Below are 17,642 nucleotides of genomic sequence, written 5' to 3'. Positions count from 1 at the left end.
GATTCATTGATTCATTCAGTGTGGGTCATGGTGTCTACCCAGGCGACGCCAAGCACGAGCCCATGGCGACCCAGAGCATTTTTTTCAGACCCTGTCAGCAGCAGCCTCTCAAGTATATATATGATGCCGCCTGCTTCTTCTGGCACCTCTTCCTCCATAGATTCCTCTCGATCAAGGACTATCATTCATCAGAGTGCCTGGTGGTCATCTCATTGCTACTCTGATGATAGACGGTCTAGATTAAAAAAAAAAGAGCTGTAACAACGACGCGACTCGATGCTATGCTCGTGCCCAGAATCGCTTCTTGATTTGGCGAAAAAGGGCCACGACCGACCGTCGAATAATTTGAAAGTTGCGCTGAATCAATCAATCAGCGCAGTATCAGGACTGATGCTAATGTTGTTGTAGTACTGTTTTCTCCCATGGAGTGGAGGGATGCAGACTAGAGACCGCATCATGTTCAGGCCCAGCTCGGCAGGTCATGCCGGCGGTAACATTGGCTTTCCTGATAGGAGGAGGCTCCACACACATGCCTGATGGAATTGTCACCCAACCATTACATCGGAGGCGTCATTTGAGGGTGATGTCGAATATGACGCCTTCGAGATCTGTGATGCTTGTTCTTGTCCCGTCCACTTCCTTGACAAGCATTCCGCGTTTTTCAGCTTCCTTCAGTACCAGTGCATCCATGCTGACCATATCGAGAAGAGAAGCGTCTTGGTTAAGAGAATATACACATCATCATTTAAAAAATACGTATGCATTAATACTGGAATCGGTGTAAAAGAATATGACAAACAAAGAAAGTTAGTTGGAGAACAAAATAGGAGATAAAATCTGAAGCAGACATAAGTGGCCTACTAAAGTGCTGGAGCTGCTCTCAGATCACACTTGTATGAGTTATGACAACCTCGCAAAAATCTTTACAAAAGTACGAAAGGCAACACTAAGATAACCGGACATAATATCCCAGGAAAAGATAGGTCATTTATTGTTGATATTTGTACTTGTAATGCAAGCTTTAGTAAAAGGACATTCTGGCCATTTATTGGAGTACATGTCAGTATGCTACAAGTTGTAGCTGTCAGTAAATGATAATCTAAACTACTCCGAGCCAGCCTGTACATTGTAATATGCTCAGGAATGCATTTGGAGAATCATTGCTGCACAAAGAAAACGAACTAGCAGGTGCAGTGTATCTCCAGCAAGCAACAAACTGATAAAAGAGTGGGCAACATGACACTCTGCTTGTCTGTAAATCGGCAGAGGTACTGTAGCTCTACATAGATACATGTCACTCCGAATTTGGAATTTTCAGCAAATCTTTTATCTTTACGTACAAGTGAATCACAGCGTGTGCAATTTTGACTCAAGGGATCAATGCTCATTAGCATATGCAATGTGTTGGTTCTTTGGAGCCATTGTAAGTACTTCTTAGGACTTTCTAATCTGACTATAATGTCAGTATTCCTTAGTGCAATCAGCACATCGTGATGAACGGCATTTATCTGCACCTTTTTTCTAGAAAGCATTTAAAACACTACACATATATTGGACGGGAAGATAATGAGTTAAAAAATACATACACTTTGGCTCGTGATACATAAGCCAGTATAAATCTACATTTATTGGCCTGCATACGAAGAAGCTTCTCTACAGTATCAAAGAGACATGGAATGCTAGATTGCTGGAAGCTTTCTGCGAGTCAAGGTCCACAAAAAGCAGCAATTGATATATGCATAAGGAATAGAGAAAAAAGAGGGTCAGAACTGAATATAACGACAAGGACATAAAAATGTTAGAAGGATATAGATATCAGCTCCAAGAATGAGATCAAATCCAGCAGGATGTTTTTCAATGATATTGCTTAGATGATCATGATTTCCCCATTCTAGCTTCTCAGCAGTCAACACTGCAACAAAAGTATCAGTTCAGATCCAATTTCTGGATAGTTTTATTTTAGCTAATGTCAGAGCAATGAAACATAGCAATAAGCTGCAGATTACAAAGTGGTAACCTGCATCCGCATTGCCAGCACATGACTGCGTCTCTATATTTTTCTTTATAATCTGTGAAATAGATGTAAAGACTTATGTCCAAGGAAAGATCCAAGTGTGGCATGTGCAAATGCATGCATCATTCATGATCAATAAAGTTGTTTCTACTTCTAGCATTTGAAGATATAGTAGTATATTGGATAATTGTTGCCGGACAGACTGAAAATATTAATGCAGTGCAATTACTGCATCATTTATGATTGATGAATTTGATTTCTAGGTCTAGCATTTGAAGATATAGCATTACACTGGATGATTCCTGCCATATAGACTGAAAAAAGTTGATGTCTATAAACCCAATGTATATCACATACACAAATTGCTATAGTAAGTAATTCAATATCTTAAAATCATGTGAAATTCTCAAAATCATTCTATAAAATATAAAACTGGAAGATTCTGAAGGTTTAAATCTTGCCTCTAGAACTTCATCATTGTGATCAGTCAATACCACCTCTTTGCAGAAACGGCTGCACAATATGCCGGTAATGCCTAGCAAGTCACAGCAGTGTCAGTGTTTGTAAGATCACAATTTGAAGTGAATGTGATAGAAAATTCTCTCACCGATCCCAGATCCTAACTCAATTAATGAACGCCCCTTCACAGTCTCAGGGTGTTCAGATAGGTACGTGTTCATCAGAACAGCACCTGGCCATACTAACTGTCCAGTAAGATCATAATCAGCTGCACCAAACATTGGAATGTTTGTTAGTGGCGGCAGCATGCTAAGAAAATAACAAACATCTGGCACTCTGTAATATGGGGTGGCATCATGCCTGTACCTAAATCAGCCAGACAAGCTAGTATACTAACCATGAGACTTAAATAAGACCATCTCCATATCCCACTGCACGGATGCAACAGAACTAGAGTGTAGCATGGTCAGATCTATTTTTTTCCAACTAATGGGCACTGGATAGCGCTGTGACCACTTTAAGTGAGAATTCCTTTGCAAGAAAATTTGCGTACATGCCTCTGGCTGTAGAAGTAGATACGAAGGACAGAATGAAGCAGGGTAAGAGTCGCCTCGCCTAGTTACAGCAAATATGAATGTGACCCTTCATTAGTTTGATCATGTGATACATGGGTCTTTTGATGTCCTCATGCACTAGAATGGAGCTGTCTCAGTGGAAGGATCCCCAAACAGACAAGGTAAAAGTGGTCCTAAAGCCACATGATTGTGTAATGAAAACCCGTATTTGCTACATACATAGACAACAAGAAGACAATGCACAAATCACATGCCACAAACTTATTTCCATGTTCGACAGATTTAACATTTTACCAAAGCTCCTGTAACTGCACAGTTAGAAACCAGGCATTTACAATTGGTACAGCTGTTATTACGGTACTAAAACTGTGATCAGCACCTCATCGAGTAAACAAATTACGTGCAGCAATTCTTTGACCAAAATGAAACAACATGCGGTAGAACATAACATGCAGTAGAACATAACAGGGAGCATTATGTGGAGGAACTTAACAGCGAGCATTAGTTAGGGCTACCACGCAAACGGTGCTGGACTGAACAACTTGTCATTGTAGACACGGAAACTAACTAACTTGAGCAGCACAATGTGCTGCTCAAGTTCAACCAACCATCCATCCCCTCTTCTGCTCTAAACCAAGGAACCTCCACGCTTGTCCCTGCTCCTAGTACTAGATTTTTACACAGAAGGAGCTAGTGGCAAGACCCCCGCTTTGCCAGTTCACAAACCCATCAAGCCTATCGAACTGCCCCCTTAGCTAGCGATGAGTGAATTGCAACGTTGGCAAGTAAGGAGCAAAGGGGAGGGGCACCTAACTGCAGGCGGAGCTGAGGCAGAGGAGCTGGAGCTCCTGGGAGCCGTAGGTGAAGGTCTTCATCTCGTAGCTGCCCAAATCCAGCAACAAAATCAACAAAAAAGCTTCCAATTCAGCTCGCCGGCAAAGCCGACGCACCACCGCCGCCGCAGTTCATCATCAGAACAGTAAACCCCGAGAGGGTGAAGAGAGAGCGAACCCCTACTTGCGGTTCATGAAGAAGGACGGATCCAGGCAGACGAAGTCGTCCTCCTCTTCCTCCTCCCGCTCCCTCGCGCCGCCGGCATCCGCCATCACTCAGCTCCTTCCCCCCTCCTCCTCCTCCTCGCCGCCGGCGACCGCAGCTGCAGGTTAGAAGAAATTGGAAGTGGGAGTTCGCGGCGGCTCGCTGGACCGCCCCCGGTCCCCTTGTGGGCTCAAGCCTATGATAACGGGCCTTAACCGGGCCGCGGCAAGCGCCGCGCGGCTGGGCCCGGCCCATGGGCGGGAACATTCTAGGGCAGGCAGGGGCAGGACGGTCATTCCACCGCGCCCGCGATCGCGCCTCCCCTCTTAAAACCCTAAACCCCACCATCCCGGAGGCGTAAAGCGAATAGTGTGGAAGCGTCGAGGTCTCTTGCTTGTTTCCCAAGAAGAAGAAGGAGAAGAGCGGCGTCTGATCTCGGCCATGGCGGCGATTAGGCGTCTGATCCCGTCCTTCAACCGGGTGCTGGTGGAGAAGGTGGTGCAGCCCAAGAAGAGCGCCGGCGGCATCCTCCTCCCCGAGACCTCCAAGCAGGTACGGCCCGCCCTTCTCGCCTCCCCTTTCGTGGGTGCCGCTGCTGGGTAGATGTTGCTTCTTGCTCCTGCGCGTGGATCCCGTCTGGGGGCTCTGCTTAGATCTTGGTCGGTCGACGGCCGTCTAGGTTGCAAATTTGTTTGTCTGGTGGAATTAGTTCAGTTGGGGCGTGTGGCTAGGCCGGCCGCTTCAGATTTGCTTTGTGTGGGTTGCAGATTCTAAGCTAGAATGGTCTACTTTGAGCAATTTGAACTTAATTACAGTAGTAGGGCTGGCATCTGCGCTGATTCCACAAAGAATCGACTTTTACCAATGATGTATTCTTCACATTCGTTGTGCTGCTAGATTCCACAAAGAAGTTGTAGCTGTACAATAGTCCTGTCCCGTAGTGCACTTTAATGATCCCACATTATGTCATTATCCTTGAGAACACGGTTCATCAAATGGTTCATACGGAGTGCCAGTTGTGAACATTAGCGGGTGTCTGTTCCTGTGGGGACTGCTTATGCTTCTGATGTGGTTACTTGTTAGGTAGAGAGATACCTAGTTGTGTGGTCTGCAAATTGTTTTCTTGTTCAGCTGGGGATGTGGCTAGACTGGCTGGCTGATTCAGATTCACCTTGTGTATTGCGGGTTGTTAGCTAGACTGATCTTGTTTAATCAACTGTAGTTAAATTGTGAAGTTGCAGTCAGTTCTGCTTCCATCACGAATTTATTGTTGCCACCAATTTTGCATTTTTCATATTTGCAATGCTACTAGATTGCTAGTTTTACTGTAGTTCTGTCTCATAGTCCTATCAGTCCACTTCAACTGGGCAGTTCATTTCCAGTCACTCCTATTAGTAGTGCAGTTAACTGACTGGTTCATGACTCATTAGTTCAGATTTGACTTGATAATTTGACTGTCTGAATCAGTTCATGACTTGAGAATGTTTTGGTGAACCCAGCTGAACTCTGGTAAGGTGGTGGCTGTTGGCCCTGGCAACCGTGACAAGGAAGGGAAGCTGATCCCTGTTGCTCTCCAGGAAGGCGACCATGTGCTCCTGCCTGAGTATGGTGGTCTTGAAGTCAAGCTTGCTCCTGAGAAAGAGTATGTTACTCATTGCACTATCATATTACTTCTGTTCTGATGTTTTTCTTGGTTTGTGTGATGCAACACAATGTGCAACATCCTAATTCAGCAGCATAGTGCACATTTGCGTCACTTGTAGAAACAATTGTTTTCATGCTTTGTCACTGTTTGATTATTCTGTCCATCAACTTACGAAAATGAATTCTGTTGGGACACAAGTCGTGATACGTGGGTGATTTTTTGAAGTGCTAATATCAGTATATCACTAACTATACCACCTGATATCCTTCATTTAAATGCTGCCACAGCAACTATGTAGTTGGTAGTAGCATCTTTCACACTGTCTCTGTTGCTACATCAGCCCATTTCGCCTTAACTTGGATAAGAATAGCAGATGGATAGCAGATGTTTAACTTGAGGGGATGCTAGCATCTAACTGTGTTATTTGGAACTTTTGCTGTTGCTAAAGATAGCAGCTCTTTCCACTAAGACTACCCACAGTGGAACTAACATAGGTAGTACTCCCTCCGTCTCAAAATAAGTGTCTTAAGTTTAGTACAATTTTGTACTACAGCTAGTACAAAGTTGAGACAGTTATTTTGGGACGGAGGGAGTATATGATACTACTATATCATACTCTCCACTATGGCCACTCTTCTAGATGCCATCTAAGCAAAAAATATGATGTGGCAACTAATTAATCAGAAGAGAGAGAAATTGAGTAACTTAGCATGTTACTACCCCTATGAAGTAACATAACGCATATCAAGGCAAGATGAATCTATAAGCTAATAAATGAAAGGCTCAATGTTACTACCCCTATGTTATTATCTACTCCCTCCGTTCCAAAATATAAGACCTTTTAGGAATTTCACTAGGAGACTACATACGGAGCAAAATGAGTGAATCTATACTCTAACATATGTCTATGTACATCCGTATGTAGTTTATAGTACAATCTCTAAAAGGTCTTATATTTAGGAACGGAGGGAGTACTATGTTATTATCTACTGTGGAGGTAGTAACTTAGACTAGTAACATATGCATGTTACTACTCTATGTTACTCCCCACTATGGGTAGTCTAATACACCAGTTTTTACATGCTGTTTGTTGTTAAATGTAACATTCTGTCAGAACCTTTGGGTGACAATCTACTTTTACTCATCAGACATTTTTATCTGCCTTTTCTAATGCACCTGAAAAATTTCAGGTACCTCCTCTACAGAGAGGACGACATTCTGGGCACCCTGCACGAGTGAATTCGGACAGTCAGGAATTCATCAGCTGCTTTAATGCAGGAGGAGAGGATGTTTAGAGTTTCCATGTTATCGGATAAACCTTGAAATAGAACTCTTTTATGGTGTGATGATAGAATTTTGCCTCGAACATCATGAACTTGATATGATTGCTGCACGCTTTCAGTCGTGATGCGATTCAGTAAACTTGTGGAGCTGAAGTGCTGCCCTTAATTTTCGTCAAATGGCTTCCCTGGCTGCCAAGCCTTCCGTTTTTTGGTTTTTTGGATTTTCAGTGGATGCATTGATGGGTCACTGGTGTCCTGTTTTACTTGGTGCGCTATTGAGGTCTAACTTTAAACAAGCAAGCTAGTCTATGTGTATGTGCAAATCTTAGCGCAGGCTCAGCTTCTGTTTGTTCGTTTTTTTGGGGCGCATCTGGGTATGGTTGGATGTGCCATCTAGATAGCCCTTAGCTCTAATAAGTGAAATAAGATTTTCTGTACGTGTCAAACATGAAACTTATTTGGAGCGCATAACAGAAAATTCATTGAATTAGCATGGATCCTTTCACAAGATCCTTACACATACTTATTTTGAGTGATCATCGAGTAGTTATAGGTACACCAGAACTTCGGCTTCTTAGCATATCTACCAAACCCTGTAAAAATTAATCCTTAAAAATGCGTAGAACAGACCCCATAAGTCCATCTCCGGCCATGCCAGGACAAGGCCGGACTCCATCCCAGGACAAGGCCGGGCATATGTTTCCCGTCATGCCCGCGTGAGCTCTGCCTCGCTCTTCTTCGGTGCCACCCAGCCTCGAGCTCTGCCCCGCTCTTCTTCGGTGCCACCCAGCCCGCTTCATCCTGTTCGTGCGCCGCATATGTTTCCCTTCATGTCCGCGCGAGCTCTGCCTCGCTCTTCTTCGGTGTCACCCAGCCTCGAGCTCTGCCCCGCTCTTCTTTGGTGCCACCCAGCCTGCTTCATCCTGTTCGTGGACGACCTTCACCTCGACAGTGGAGGTCAACGTAGCCGCAATTCGGACCGGCGGTGACAAATTCTGGCGTGCGGCGTCTTTTTTGACATGCGGCGACGGATTTCGATGAGTTTCAGGTAGATTCTGACCTGTTTCTGATGGTGCGTTTACTCCGACGAGTTTTGACCAGTTTACGGGTTGAACTGTATACTACCTTCAAAACTGCACATATAAGGTTTTTTGGATGGATTTACCATGCCCCCTAAAATGTTTAGGGCTGAACAAGTTTTACGGGTATGCTTCGCGCCGTTTTTTTCGATCGAAACTGTAAACCCGTTTTTTTAAGGGTTTGATCATTACACGGGGTCTGCTAGAGATGCTCTTAAAAATCATGCATGCGGGTTACCCCTTCACCCTCATTCTTCACAACCATGGTGCTTAAGATTCTTCAATTCCCATAACTTTGCAGCTCCACGAAATACCACAACAAGTTTGGAATACTTGAATCTTCTTTCCATGTGCAAAGAGACATTGTTTGCATAATTTATTTTGTTTGCACAGTTTATGGTTGTGCCATTTCACGTCGAAGCATCCTTATCACAAAGTTTTTGAATAAAGAAGATTGCTGGAGTACATTAATATGATTGTTAGAACCAGGTGGGTCAAAGAAAGCATGTCAAATTGTTAGAAACAGGTGGGTCAAAAGAAAGCATGTCAAATCCAAAGTCCTTCAATGTCATTGCTTCAAGTATGACGGTGACCTCTTTGGTGTGTCCTCTGGGGAGTTGTTTCATTGCCAATGCATAAAATAGGTTGAACCGAGCGTTACAAGCAAATCCTTTTGATACTCTAATTACCAAAAAAAATCTTCAATCCAAACACCTTCACCAGGTCTCTAGACATGTTGTCTCTCCCATCTGGATTTCAAGGGCAATGGAATCTATGGCTTTATCATAAGCAACCATCCAGAGAGCACTAGTGCATTTTCGCATAGGAGGAAAGAAAAGCTGTTCGCAATAATCCTTCCTCATCTTGAAATAGTCATCCTCCTACTCCATGACTATGTGTAGGAACAAACTTTTGCTCATCCGAAAGCGACATCGAAAAAACCTTCATGATATGTTCGATCTGGTGTGAAGTACTCCTTGTAGAGAAGCTTTGCGCTAGCAATCTTATCTTGGGGGACAACTCCCCTGCCCTTTATGAAACCATTGAAGTTTATAACATGCTCTTATTGTTTCTCCAATTCTTCCTGAATGCTCATCACCATCATTTCAACATCTTCGCCATCCGAATCCGACGTATCGACAAAATCTTTAGTATGAATTCTTCAAGGTCCTTGTTTCCCATACTCAAACGCATCATCACACGGGTGATACGTCTCCAACGTATCTATAATTTTTGATGGTTTCATGTTATTATCTTGTTAACTTTGGATGTTTTGTATGCATGAATATGCTATTTTATATCTTTTTTGGGACTAACCTATTAACTCAGTACCAAGTGACAGTTCCTGTTTTTTTTCCGTGTTTTTGACACTTTTCAAAGAACAATATTAAACGGAGTCCAAACGGAATAAAACCTTCGGAAAGATTTTTCCGTAACAGAAGATACACACGGGACTTGAGAACCAAGGTAAAGGACCCCACGGGAGGCCATAAGCCCCCTAGCCGCGGCCTGGGGGGCGCGCCTAGCAGGCTTGTGGGTCCCCCGTGGCTCCTTTGCCCTACTTCTTCCGCCTATAAATTCCCGAAAAATCCCAAACTGCCAAAGAGAGCCACGAAAATACTTTTCCGTCGTCGCAAACTTCTGTCTCCGCAAGATCCCATCTGGGGACCGTTCTGGTGCCCTGTCGGAGGGGGGATTCGGACACGGAGGGCTTCTTCATCAACACCATTGCCTCTCCGATGATGCATGAGTAGTTCACCACAGACCTTCGGGTCCATAGCTAGTAGCTAGATGGCTTCTTCTCTCTCTTGGATCTTCAATACAAAGTTCTCCATGATCTTCATGGAGATCTATCCGATGTAATCTTCTTTTGCGGTGTGTTTGTCGAGATCCGATGAATTGTGAATTTATGATCAGATTATCTATGAATATTATTTGAGTTTCCTCTGATCTCTTATATGCATGATTTCGTATCCTTGTAATTCTCTTCGAGTTTTGGGTTTTGTTTGGCCAACTTGATCTATAATTCTTGCAATGGGAGAAGTGTTTGGTTTTGGGTTCATACCGTGCGGTGTCCTCACCCAGTGACAGAAGGGGTAGCGAGGCACGCATTGTGTTGTTGCCATCAAGGGTAAAAAGATGGGGTTTATATCTATTGCATGAATTTATCCCTCTACATCATGTCATATTGCTTAAGGCGTTACTCTGTTTGTTATGAAATCAATACACTAGATGCATGCTGGATAGCGGTCGATGTGTTGAGTGATAGTAGTAGATGCAGAAAGTATCGGTCTACTTGTCTCGGACGTGATGCCTATATGTATGATCATTGCCTTAGATATCATCATGACTTTGCGCGATTCTAACAATTGCTCGATAGTAATTCGTTCACCCAACGTAATACATGCTATCATGAGAGAAGCCTCTAGTGAACACTATGGCCCCCGGGTCTACTTCACATCATATTTTTAGCTCTACACTTCTACTTTGTTGCACTTTCCACCTTCAGATCTCACCTTGCAATTAATCGTGAAGGGATTGACAACCCCTTTATAGCGTTGGGTGCAAGTTTGTTTGTTTTTGCGCAGGTACATTGGTGACTTGTCTTCATACTCCTACTGGATTGATACCTTGGTTCTCAAACTGAGGGAAATACTTACTGCTACTGTGCTGCATCACCCTTTCCTCTTCGAGGGAAAAACCAACGCAAGCTCAAGAGGTAGCATCGGGTCCATCGTTTACCTAGAAATGAGCAAGATAATAAAAATTCCTCGAACATTTCATCGAACACATAAAAGAGCAAGGTATATGTCTAGGGGGCATGGACAACAATGAGGCTATGGTGCGTGCAGCTATGATGAAGGTTGTGTGGACACGGCAGAAGAGAGGAGAGGAATAGGGTATTTCGGGCTACGTGAGGGGCGACTTGAAGAGATTTGAGATGGACCCCTCCCATCAACCCAACATGGTGGACGCGTCCGGGCGTCACCATATTCGTCCCAGATAAAGGTTGGATTTGAGGGGTGGGAGACATACTAGATGTATAGGGCCGATTTAAGGCATTCTGTTGGGTTGTAATTTTATGACGGGTCAATGACCGAGTCATCCGCCCTATTGGTAAAGCGGTCATAATTTCCTTGCCTAAAAGAGAATTTAATTTATTAGACTTTTTTTGATATGTGTTCATTTTAGTATAATACAAAGTACAGCTAGATCAAAGCCGAAGGCTACTCTAGCGAAACATTGCAAAGAACGCTATAGCGTGCTATATAGACATTGGTCTGCCTCATCTAGGGTTAGGTCTGGCTCCTCCGACATGGGCGAAACCCTGCCGCCGCCGCCGATGCCTAAGGATGGAAGCTTATCGGAGCAACGGGAGGTGTCCCCCCGGCGCACGTATCTGAGGTCTTCGTCGTCTAAGTGTCCTAGTCCTACCCGGTCCGTGGGTGTCCGGCGCCTACACGGAGGAAAAACCTGGGCAGAACCTATAAGTAGGAGTAATCGTCTTAACCCGCAAAGCAGATCCTTACGTGCTGATCCCGATTCGCCCGACCCTGGTCCTATTCAATCTGCACCGATGTCGTCTCTACCGTCGCCTTCTGCTGGTGGTGGGGGTGATCAAGGGGGGACCGGTGAGGTTCCTTCCCACCCGAAGCCACCGCGCGGTCGTGCCATGGTAACGTCTAGGGTTGCGAGAACACACGTTCATGAGACCCGCCAGGAGGAGGAGGACAACAACTGGGATGCTCCGAGGTATGGGGGAGGCTTACCGGAGTCCGTTGAAACGCAGTTAGGCGGTGAAGTGGCCATGGATGATGTGGCCTTCGTCGCGGTGGATTTTGATGAGGACGATGAAGAAGTGGAGGAAACGGAGAAGGGGAAGCTACTTGGCTTGTACCGGGCGCATAAGTGCCCAAGTGCAAAGACACTATCCAACCACTTCGGAAAGATATGGCAGCTACGTACTAGGGTGGAATTCCAACCTATGGAGAGCAATCACATTGTGATCAAGCTCTTCTCAAAAGGAGACTTCAATTTTGTGGGTAGAGGAAGGCCATGGATTTATGATGGCAATGCCCTCCTGGTGGTTCCGTTCGATGGCAATGCGAAACCGTCTGAGTCTGTCATTGACTCCGTACCAGTGTGGGTGCGGGTGTTTGATGTTCCATGGAAGAGACAAACTAGGGTTTATGGTAGAGACATAGGTGGCACGCTGGGTGAAGTTATTGTCACGCCCAAGATCCGATCCTATCCTCAATTTGGCACGAGGGCCTCGACAGAGATAGAAGCGCATCTCGTCGTGTCGCAAGAATGGATATCGTTACAAGTAAATGTACTGAAAAGAAGATATATATATATATATATATATATATAATTGGCTTACACTCGCCACAAGCTACATCAGAGTCACAGCAGTACATTACATAATCATCATGAAGAAGAGCAGGGTCCGACTACGGACGAAAACAAACAAGAAAAGAAGAACGACGTCCATCCTTGCTATCCCAGGCTGCCGGCCTCGAACCCATCCTAGATCGATGAAGAAAAAGAAGAAGCAACTCCAAATGAACAATCAACGCGCTCACGTCAAGTAACCTTTACCTGTACCTGCAACTGGTGTTGTAGTAATCTGTGAGCCACAGGGGACTCAACAATCTCATTTCCAAAGGTATCAAGACTAGCAAAGCTTAATGGGTGAGGTAAGGTCAAGTGGTGAGGTTGCAGCAGCGGCTAAGCATATATTTGGTGGCTAAACTTACGAGTACAAGAAATAAGGAGGGGGATGATCTACGCAAATCGTACGTGAACTACTGATGATCAAATGAATGACCCTGAACACCTACCTACGTCAGACATAACCCCACCGTGTCCTCAATCGGAGAAGGAACTCACGAAAGAGACAGTCACGGTTACGCACACAGTTGGCATATTTTAATTAAGTTAACTTCAAGTTATCTAGAACTAGTGTTAAACAAAGCTTCCATGTTGCCACATAACCGCAGGCATGGCTTTCCGAAAAGATTTAACCCTGCAGGGGTGCTCCAACTAGTCCATCACAAATTACCACAAGCCGCATAGAAATCCTCGATCACGACACTCGCGATCTCGTCGGATTCCTTAGTGGAAAACCTCAACTCTGAGATTACCCAAGGCATCACTGGAATCCCGATGCACAAGATATCTCGTCAAAGGTTAAACTAATCCAGCAAGGCCGCCCGACGTGTCGACGATCCCGATAGGAGCCGTGTATCTCGTTCTCAGGACACGACGGATGAGCTAGACGTCGGGATCGCTAAACCTCTGGGTGACCAGGGGGCGCCGGACATCGCTCAGGTGGGACCAACACTCATGAGGAGCACTCGCCCGGGGGTTGATTAAATTTCATTGGGTTAATTACTCCCTATGCAGTTCATTAGTTATTAGGAAAATGTAGTACCAAAGTTGGGCCTTGCCAGACTAGCTTTAATCTAAAACGAATTATCAAGGGGGTCGCCATAACAACCCCGATCGTGTTAGGAGCACTCAATTATGGAACATAACACCGGTAGCCGAAACTAAGGGGGCAAAGGTGGAACAAAACACCAGGCTAGAAAGGCCGAGCCTTACACCTTTTACCAAGTACATAGGTGCAATTAATTAAATAGCATTTAATATGGTGATATAACAAGGAACCCATGTTATCACATGGAAGCAACTGCACCTGCAACTAGCAACGCTAACAACATGGTTAAGCAAGCGGTAACATAGCCAATCAGTGGTTTGCTAGGTTGAGAACAAGTGAAGGTTTCATGGCATTGTTGGAAGGCTGAAATTTAACATGTGGTAGGCAACGGGACATAATCGATAGAATCGATAAAACTAGCATGGCAATGATAGTAATGGTATCTAGGGAAATGGTCATCTTGCCTGAGACCCTGCTTGGAAGAAGAACAACTCCATGAAGTCGGCGAACCAACATAGTCGAACGGGTCCTCACATTCCGACACGCTTGCGGAACTCTATCGAGACGGAGCAAACCGGAAACAAGCATCAACACAGATATTCACCACGGCAAAAGCACGAAATGAAGCACAACCTTATATGATGCATGAATAGATAAAAAATGCAAGGGATGGCATGGCAATTCACCTCACACAAACACCTCACATTAAGTGAAGTTCGATATGCAACGAGTTGCATATCGACGAAACTCTATGTTTAATTATTTAGTTCACTCCCATTTATTTACACGACAATATTAAATGTGGTTAACATAGCAAGGGGTGAAGCGGTGATTCTACATGGCATCCTAGACGGTTATCACGCAGGACTTGAAAGTCGCTGCGACATAAGAAACATGCAACACAAGATATCATGCCATGAATGCGTCATGCATGGGAGTTCATAACATCACGGGCAAGAAGAGAAAGAAGCATGTGTCGCCACGGCGAGCGAAAGGGAACCTTGGCGGCGAATCGAAAACGATGCCACGACAACGTTCCTATCCCGATAACTCAACGAGAGGTCGGTGCCAACGAATTGGAAGCGTGCGAGGCAAGCCAAATAAAGATGGGGTGATCCCGGTTACCGGGTTCCCATGTGTCGGGGGTACAACAAAAGAGGGTCAACGTGCAACGGGCAACATATGTGGCGCAAACATACGGTTCATCTCATACATCACATGCACACGGTTCACGACAACGTTCCAACGTATACCTTCGAAGCGTGCGTTCGGGCGGATCGGTTCGTTGCCGTGTGAACATAGGTCGTCGTGGAAGTAGTTGTACACGGGTCTCGTCGACGGTAGTCGTACTCTTGGCGTCGGTAGTCGAACACGGTTCCGTAGATGTTCGGGGTCGTCGAGGACGTCGTGGGAGTAGGCGAACTTGTCGGATCCACGGTGGCGGGGATGGTGCACGCGGTCTTCGGCGACAGCAACCCGCGACAGCAACAACATCTAGCAGCTTAGGGGTAGCAGCAATAAGCAGCATCGACGACAGCAAGCAAGCAAGCAGCGGCATAGCAAGACACAACTGAAAAGACCTCGATGACGCCTAGAGGGGGGTGAATAGGCTATTTAAAAACTTCTTCAGATTTGGCTTGAACCTAATGCGGAAATAAACTAAGAGGGTAGTTGTCAAGCACAAATCCTAAATGCACTAGGCACTGCAACGTGTATCAACAACACGATCTACCAAGATGGACACAATACAGTTACTAACAAGCACAAGTAAGTTACACAAACTTACTTGAGCTATATCACACGACAAGTAGGTGAACAACACAAGATACTAGATCACACTATATCAACACGATATACCAAGGGCTGCAAGTATGAACGTGTGGATATAGAGGGTATGCTTGAATGATTAATCTTGTACAAGAAATAGCCAACACAATATAATGAGCACAACCAATATGCAATGTATGTATGCTCAAATAACACAAGTAAACCACAAGTAAGGAGTTAGGGTTAAGGATAACCAAGGTCACTGAGACGAAGATGTATCCCGATGTTCACTTCCTTGGAGGGAAGCTAGTCACCGTTAGAGAGGTGGATGTTACCACGAAGGCACACCAACGCCACGAAGGCTCACCCTATTCTCCCTTTGAGATAACACCACGAAGGCGTTTCTCAACCACTAGTGGTAAGCCTTTGAGGTGGCTTCCAAACCCTCACAAACTTTTTCGGGGGAAATCACACGGATTGATTCCTCTCCGAAGAACTCCTACCGCCTAGGAGTCTCCAACCTCCAAGAGTAACAAGATCACGGGGAATGCTCAAAACTTGCTCAAATCACAAATAGCTTGGGTTGAGAGAAGGAGAGGGAGACGATATATCTTTTGATTGGAACAACTGTCAAAGGGGCTCACAAATGCTCTTGGGATCTAAGATTTGGAGTGAGAAAATGTGTGTGAGGTGGAAATGTGTTCTTATGAGGATAAGACTGTGTTGGGCAACCCTCTCACGAAGTGGGAGGGGGGTATTTATAGTGGAGAGAGAAAAACAGCCGTTGGAGGTAATTTAAGTCACACAAGGTCCGGACGTCCGACAGTTGCCGAAAGTCCGGGCGTCCGCGAGGGGTCGGACGTCCTACACGGGTCGGTCGTCCGAGGCCTGTAGATATCACTGAAAATACTGCGGACACTTTAAGTTACACAGGATCCAGACGTCCGACAGTTGTCGGAAGTCCGGGCGTCTGCGAGGTGTCGGACGTCCGACAGGGGTCGGTCGTCCGAGGCCTGTAGATACGACTGAAACTATTTTGAATTAAACAGTGACCGAACGTCCGGAGAGGACCGGAAATCCGAGTTATACAACTGAAATTCTACTGGTGGTAGGTTCCGGATTTCTGACGGGGGTCGGACGTCCGGCGCTCGGACGTCCGGAGGGAGCCGGATTTCCGACTTATAGAACTCATGTTCTACTGGTGCAGGGCTCCGGATTTTCGAAGCTGGTCGGATATCCGGGCCTCGGACGTCCGAAGGGAGCCGGAAGTCCGAGTTATATGGCTCTGATTTCTCTGGTATAGGATTCCGGATTTCCGAAGCAGTCGGTCGTGCGGCCCTCGGACGTCCGGAGGAAGCCGGATGTCCGAGGCACTGGTTCTGTTTTCAGATAACAGCAGAGCAGTGGAGATGTGGTCTGAGCAGAACAGTGGAGATGTAGTTTGAGCAAGTTCATCGCAAAACCTGTGATCCCCTCTTAATAGTGCGGGATCCCTAAAGACTCAAGAATCATAAAAGGGGTATTGACGATCCATACTTGAGTGTATACTTTTATTCGCTGATCATTACTCCGCACAACTAACGTCAAAGGAACTGATACCTTTGAGTTAGCCCTTTCACTTGAGCTTGATGTTGTTGTTCCTTCTTGGCTCAAGTTGAAAGCAAGACATGATGAAGTCTTCAAGTAGCTCTCACATACTCAATGTGGAAAGCCTAGCTTATGTATTCATCTTCATTTGTCCACCATGTGAACATCCACAAGAATCAAGCATGTAGTGCTCAGGAATGCTTATCTTGATCTTGTCCTTGTTAGCACATGAGGTTGTCCTTATCAACACATGATCATTGACAATAGTTTCAATGATATATTCGTGCTGATCCACTTGAACTTGCACACCACAATCTTGATGACGATCACCACTTGACGTCATCCTTCATGAGTTGTATGAGATCTTCCTTTTGACGCAAACCCAATGGAAGCACACCTAACCCCCACATAGGAGTCTCACAAAGACCATGGGTTAGTACACAAACACGTAATGGACAATGCTTACCATACCATGGGATCACTTGATCCCTCCCGGTACATCTTATACGCTTTGTGTGTTGATCATCTTGATTTACTCTTTGTCTGAGATCTTGATCAACCTAGTGTCTCTATGACCATTCTTTAGATAATACCTTGAATAACATCTTGGTCATCATATAAACTCCTTGAACCCAACAGATGGACTTCAAGAAGTGCCTATGGACAAATCCTATAAATATAACTTAAGGCAACCATTAGTCCATAGGAATTGTCATCAATTACCAAAACCACATATGGAGATATATGCTCTA

General features: G+C 45.1%; 2 protein-coding genes across 2 annotated transcripts; one reads left to right on the top strand and one right to left on the bottom strand.

Annotated features, from left to right (window-relative positions):
- Positions 1-308: 308 nt before the first annotated feature.
- LOC123425065 (protein N-lysine methyltransferase METTL21A) lies at positions 309-4,248 on the bottom strand. Its single transcript, XM_045108734.1, has 8 exons — positions 4,066-4,248; positions 3,863-3,930; positions 2,622-2,741; positions 2,476-2,549; positions 2,018-2,069; positions 1,811-1,912; positions 1,587-1,695; positions 309-691 (listed from the first exon to the last, which is right to left on the bottom strand). Exons 1-8 carry the CDS (start codon positions 4,152-4,154, stop codon positions 571-573), a joined length of 735 nt encoding a protein of 244 aa, XP_044964669.1. The 5' UTR covers positions 4,155-4,248; the 3' UTR covers positions 309-570.
- A 193-nt stretch (positions 4,249-4,441) lies between these two features.
- Positions 4,442-7,191, top strand: LOC123425064 (10 kDa chaperonin, mitochondrial-like). Its single transcript, XM_045108733.1, has 3 exons — positions 4,442-4,638; positions 5,586-5,728; positions 6,922-7,191. The coding sequence occupies exons 1-3, from the start codon at positions 4,528-4,530 to the stop codon at positions 6,968-6,970; spliced, it is 303 nt and encodes a 100-aa protein (XP_044964668.1). The 5' UTR covers positions 4,442-4,527; the 3' UTR covers positions 6,971-7,191.
- The last annotated feature ends 10,451 nt before the right edge of the window (positions 7,192-17,642 follow it).

The sequence above is a fragment of the Hordeum vulgare genome, chromosome 2H (genome assembly GCF_904849725.1).
Source record: "Hordeum vulgare subsp. vulgare chromosome 2H, MorexV3_pseudomolecules_assembly, whole genome shotgun sequence".
Classification (NCBI taxonomy): domain Eukaryota; kingdom Viridiplantae; phylum Streptophyta; class Magnoliopsida; order Poales; family Poaceae; genus Hordeum; species Hordeum vulgare.
Note: the sequence above shows the minus strand (reverse complement) of the source record. Positions and strands in the feature narration are given on the sequence as shown.